Here is a 6,000-nt window from a genome sequence, read left to right as displayed (position 1 = left end):
CTGGAAAGGGAGAGTGGACATCTAATTGTTCTGCCAGTCCTGCAGAATGCTCTTTTTCTGGGACTGATGTTCCTCTTCTTTCGTGTAGCTTCCGACCATGAGATTCCTGCAGGATCTCACAAAGTCCTTGACTCTGATCGAGTTGTCTAGAGGTAGACACCAACCGAAGCCCAGGCCAATCACAGACTTGCCCTAGGGGTTTTCAAACCAAATCTCTGAACAAACATCTATCCTTATCTAATGGTAGAAATTGAAGAATGAACGCAGGGGCTGTTGGCAGCTGGGTTTCTTGACATGTTGACGGGATGGTCTAGAGGGAGAGTAAGGCCAATAAAAAGAGAGAACAGGGACCAGTGGTAGAGAGACTTGGTAGTCTGCCTGTTCCCTGGCTTGGTTTTTCATCATTCCTTTAATAAGCCAGATCAATCTGTATTCTTCTTTTTTTCTGTTTGTTTATTTTTTATTTTTTAATTCATCTTTATTGGAGTATAATTGCTTCACAATACTGTGTTAATTTCTGTTGCACAACAAAGTGAATCAGCCATATGCATACATATATCCCCACATCGCCTCCCTCTTGAGTCTCCCTCTCACCCTCCCTCTTTTAACTCAGTGGCTCCAGGTGGATTTCTATCACTTTCCATTTCTATTACTTTCCATGGTAAGAGCCCTAATATACATACTTACTAATAGGCATGAATGCTTGACTCTGGGAGAGTAAACGCTTAAACAAAATACCAGAAGCAAGCAGAGCAAGAGGTGAATTTAAATGGAGGAAGCCGCAAGTAGTTTGGTGTTTGTCAGAGTGTAAACATCAAGACAAGAAGTGGCAAGAGATGAGGCTAATAAGTAGACAGAATCTGATCATGGGACCTGGATATATTTTGCAAAGTACTTTGAACTTGATCCTGTATACATTCTGTTCATTCTACAGGGTTATAAGTAGGCATTAGGCAGAGGTTCTGTAAACTGTACAATAATTAGTAGTAATTAAGAGGCTCTTAACCTGGGAGTCACAGACAGGCTTCAGCTGTCTCCAGTCCCTCTCAAATAGCATGAAAAATCTGTGGGTGTGTACAGGTTTGTTTTTGTTATGGAAGAGGTCCCTAACTTTCATCAGATATTAAAGGAGTCCCTGACCCCAAATATGTATGAACTGCTATCTATGTACAGGCATTTTCAGGAGTTACTGACTTCAAATATTCATGCAAATCTCATTGCCCCCCTCCCTCCGATTTCCTCACGACGCTTAAAAACTGTTGAGCACAGAGAAAATGCTTCATAACTGTTTGGTTGGACACTGTCTTAAGGGCAAAATGCCAAAGGGCATTTTCCTTTGGGATCATGAAACAATGTAAAGAGATGATATAGACCTGGTTATTTATACAGATTTTAACCGGGAATATTGGATGTGACATCCATCCTGTTATTGACTTGGGCAGCCAGCCAAGACCTGCAGGCTCTCGGAGGTGTCACCCGGGGCACCAACGTTGTCTCTGAAAGCCAACTCCGAGCATCCTTGTCCTTCCACCCGCAGGTGCAACGACTACAAGTCCCAGGACGCTTCGCTCTTGGAGCCTGGGCGGGGGCGGGGCGGATCTCCGCAGTGACGTCACCGTCCCGGGGCGGACCGAGGGAGGGCGGGGCGAAGGGGCGGGGCGGGGAGGCGCCGGAGCGCGCTGGTGCTGATGCAGGATGGCTGAGCTCGCAGGAGCCCGGGAGGTCTGAGCCGGGAGAGGCTTGCTCCCTGCGCATCGCCTCGTCCGCCCGCCGCGTGGTCCTGGGCAGGTGGTCCCGGGACGCAGCGCAGGGCCAGGGCAGGGCCAGGGAAGGCAGGTGTGCAGCCGGACGGGCCAAAGGTTGATAGACTGCCCACCCACCAGGTCTCGGAGCGGCCAGAGCTGCCCAGCCCGCCGAGTTCGCGATGACCTGCTGAGAAGCTTCGTCGGAGGCTGCGGGAGGCGGCCTCGTTGCGGGCGGTGCGGTTCTCGACCACCTCCCTAGTTGTGCGGATCCCCGTCCCCCCGCCCATCCCCGCGCCCCTTCCCTCTGCCGCCGGCAGAGATGGCGGATCCAGCCGAATGCAGCATCAAAGTGATGTGCCGGTTCCGGCCACTCAACGAAGCTGAGATCCTCCGCGGGGACAAATTCATCCCCAAATTTAAAGGCGATGAGACCGTGGTGATCGGGGTAAGTGGCTGGGAAGTCTGGCCTCCCCTGCTGCTTCGCGCCGCAGCCCTGACGCCCCAGATCAGGCAGAGATGCTCGGGCTACCCCTTCGGACATCCCCTCGGGGCTGCCCTCTAGGGTGGACTTGACGAGAAATCCCCTCCCCCCCCGTAGTTCCCCCCTGGGCCGGTGGAGGGTCGACTGGGGACCATGGGGCGGGCTCCAGGCGGCGGGGGTCGGGGTGGGGGGCGAGGAAGGGTTCGGCGCCGCCATTGTTATTGGGGTGCGGGCCCGAGTGGGCCCATTGTTCCCCGCCCTGGCCACACCGCGTGGGTAGTGTGTCAGGTTACCTTCAAGCCCACGTGTAACCCACAAATGATTCCAGGCATTGGTTCAATTTATCGAACACTTTGCCTCTTCTCACGAGCTTGGTGAAAGAAACAAGGTACTGGAAAAATCCTAGCCTCGGCGCGGAGCTCCCACAGCTGTGCAGAATTGGCTCCCCGCGGCGTTCCTCCTTGCTCTGCACGCGGAAGGCGGGGGATGGGGGAACACTGGTGGCCTTGGTGTCTCCTGCTTCCTCTCAACCCAGGCTGCCCTGGCTTGGGCCTCGGTTCTGACCCTTCCGCAATAGGGCGACCCCCACCTGGTGTCCGCAGATCCTCGGGTGTGCTTCACGCTGGGTGGAGAGGTGGCTGTGCGCCCACGTCTGTGGGGCTGGGGTTCCGGAGCGCAACCAAATAGCCTCTGTGCCCAAAGAAGTTACTTTGTGTGGCTGGGGTCCCCCTCCCTCTTGGTCTCCCTTCCCACGTTACCCCTACCCCCTTCCCTCACCTCCGCAGACTTGGCTCTATTTCTGCAGCGGGGCTGCTGGTCGAGGGGAGGGAATACCATTGAGTTTTAGTTCTTAAAGGAATATGTCAAATGAAATAAGCCAGCCTCCCCCCGCTCCACGGCCCTTCCCCCTCCGCTGTCCCCAGCGTGTGTAGCTGATGGTGCCCTCTTTGTATGCGAGTCGCGTGGGGAGGGACCGAGTTAATACGAGCCTCCCGATCCCTGCTGACACGTTGCTGGCAGCCTGCTCGAGGCTGCTGATGCAGCCTTCCCGGCCTCAGCATTGATTAAGTGATGTCATCCCGTTTACTGAGCATGCTCCGACTAACCCCCTCCCTCCTATTTCACCCAGTGGCTGGTGTATTTAGGTCAAGTGATTGACAAGTGACAATTTACTTAGGGTCTCTGCCCGAGTCAGCCCGGCCTTTCTTAGGCACCAGAGGCCGACATTTGCCGGCCCAAGCAGTCCCAGCGTCTTCGCCAAGGTTGTGCCGCAGTCCCTGGTTAGGGACCTGAGCACTGGCAGATGCTGGCTGCTCTCCGCGCGAGGGGAACAGAGGCAAGGCTCTGGCCTCTGGGCTTCATCTTGTACCTCCCTTAGGAAGGCAGCTCCTCTCGACGCCCTCTTCTCTCCTCCCAGTTTTCACAGCCATCAGAAAACCGTGACCTCCAAATGCTATGGGGATGGTAGTTCACCCTGAGAGCTGACCTAAGAGGGCGGGAAAGAGGGGTTTTCTGTCTGCTTAGTGTTAAATTGAAGAAAAGATGTATGCTACAATTATTGATGAGGAAGATTCTATACTTAATGGCAGACATGGGATAGTGACATATCTATGGCCAGTACATGGGGCAGATGGGGCAGAGGTGTTGGCATACACCTCTAAGATAGGGTCAGCCTATAGTCTGACTTGCTATGCTATTAGAAGGTTTAGATAGAGTGGGAGTTACTGGGGACATCTAGTCCCTGCCCCTTGTCTTGTAACAATTTTTTAACAAGTAATTGTGCACCCCTAGAACATGGTCTGATGACCCTAGTTTTTCAGAGGTTTTAAAGAAAAGCTGAAGTTGTTTCTTCCCCTTTTCCTCCTCCTCCTCCTTTTCCTTCCTCCTCCTCTTCCTCCATCTTCTAAGGGTGATATACCAGGACTAATGAAGTGGAGTACTAAATCATCCCTTTGATCTGTGTGCAAGGCAGAGATCCTTAATCTTACAGTTATTCTTCTTTCATTTTGACACTACTATGAGTATATATTTAATTCCCATCTACATATTCATGTTATTGAGTGAATAAAGTAAAAACAAAGTCACCATATGAAATAAGTATATTAAACAAAAGATTGTGGATGTGAATACACATGTAGCTCTTTAACTGTAAATTAACATTTATGATCATCTTACTATAATCCTTTTTTTAAAAAAATTATTTATTTATTTATCTTTGGCTGCATTGGGTCTTCGTTGCTGCACACAGGCTTTCTCTGGTTGTGGCGAGCGGGGACTACTCTTTGTTGTGGTGCGCGGGCTTCTCATTGCGGTGGCTTCTCTTGTTGCGGAGCATGGGCTCTAGGTGTGCGGGCTTCAGTAGTTGTGGCGCACGGGCTTAGTTGCTCCGCAGCATGTTGGATCTTCCCGGACCAGGGTTCGAACCCGTGTTCCCTGCATTGGCAGGTGGATGCTTAACCACTGCGCCACCAGGGAAGTCCCTTACTATAATCCTTTAATACAACAGAGAGTTTTCAGTTTTCTTTAAGATAAATTTTTCTTTGAAATAAAGCATTCATATAGAAAAGTGTTTTCATAAGTGTACAGCTTAATGATTTTTTTTTAAATAAACACTCCCTTGTAACCACCTCTTAGACTAAGAAACAGACATTTTCAGGACTGCAGAATTCTCCCTAGCGTCCCTCCCAGTCACTGACTCCCTCTGCCTCAGGGTAACTACTATTCTGACTTCTAATGCCATAGATTAGTTTAGTTTAGTTTTCTTTTTAAGCTTTATCTACATAAAACCATACAGTATGTTCACTTCTGTGTGTGAGTCCTTGCGCTCAACATTACTCTTGTCAGATTCATCCATGTTGTGGTGTGTAGCTGCAGTTTGTTCATCCTCATTGTTCTGTAGTATCTCATTACATGAATATACCACAATTTAGTTATCTAGTAACTGGTAGTAACTGTTTGGGTAGTTTCCACTTTGGGGCTCTTATGGATGGAGCTGCTATGAACACTGTTTTACATATCTTTCAGTGAGTGTGGTACAGAACAGAAGACTGCCAGATGCTGAAGGGTGCTGGGACTTCTGTTGGCATGTGCTAGGACCCTTCCCATTCCTAATTAATAATGTGTAACTAAAGGAAGTGACAGTTCTGGCAACCTGTATCCGACTTTGTACACCAAGTAGAATGGCTCCCAAGTCAATTCAGTAGGAACCATCCCACATGGCTCAGTTGCAGGTGGAAACTGCCTTAGGTGGGCATTCTCTTCCTTGCTTGCAGGGACAGAGATTGTGGGGATGACCAAAGAAGCCCAGAGCCATCCAGAAATGTCACCTTCACTCCCAAGAGAGATGAGTGAAGAATGAATTTCTGTGCAGTTATCTGTGAGTCCAAATTCAGAATCCCAGACATTCTATTTGCTTTTGAAACTGGGGTGACTTTATTTCCTTTAATGTCTTGTTCATTTCTTATGGAGATGTATGCTAAGAGGGAGATTTTGCAGGTGGAGTTCCTAGATTTTTCTCTTTTAAGAAATGTCCTGTCTTGGAGGGATTATCTCTACCATTCTTGCTTCCCCCCGCCCCCACCCCAGATCCTGTGCAGAGCTTTCTTTCCCTGACTGCTCCAGCCACAGTCTCTGCCCACTGTGAACTCTTGTAGCATTTATTCTGTATATGATCTCCTGAATTTTTGCCTTAGATTATTATTAATGATCATATGTTTAATGACATTGTAAGGCATGTGAAGAGACAAGGCCCACCCACGTTTTGCTTCTTTGTAC

At 49.6% G+C, this 6,000-nt stretch overlaps 1 protein-coding gene across 2 annotated transcripts in view; it reads left to right on the top strand.

Annotated features, from left to right (window-relative positions):
* Positions 1-1,652: 1,652 nt before the first annotated feature.
* Positions 1,653-6,000, top strand: part of KIF5C (kinesin family member 5C) — a 167,377-nt gene continuing 163,029 nt past the window's right edge. Inside the window, exon 1 of one of the 2 annotated variants that reach the window (XM_007454547.1) lies at positions 1,653-2,194. In XM_007454547.1, the coding sequence (XP_007454609.1) occupies positions 2,065-2,194 (130 nt within the window). In that variant the 5' untranslated portion in view covers positions 1,653-2,064. The remainder of the gene's footprint in view (positions 2,195-6,000) is intronic. The other variant, XM_007454548.1, reaches the window with a different exon arrangement.

Source organism: Lipotes vexillifer, unplaced genomic scaffold (genome assembly GCF_000442215.2).
Source record: "Lipotes vexillifer unplaced genomic scaffold, Lipotes_vexillifer_v1.1 scaffold335, whole genome shotgun sequence".
Taxonomy (NCBI): Eukaryota; Metazoa; Chordata; class Mammalia; order Artiodactyla; family Lipotidae; genus Lipotes; species Lipotes vexillifer.
This window is presented reverse-complemented; position numbering and strand designations above follow the sequence as displayed.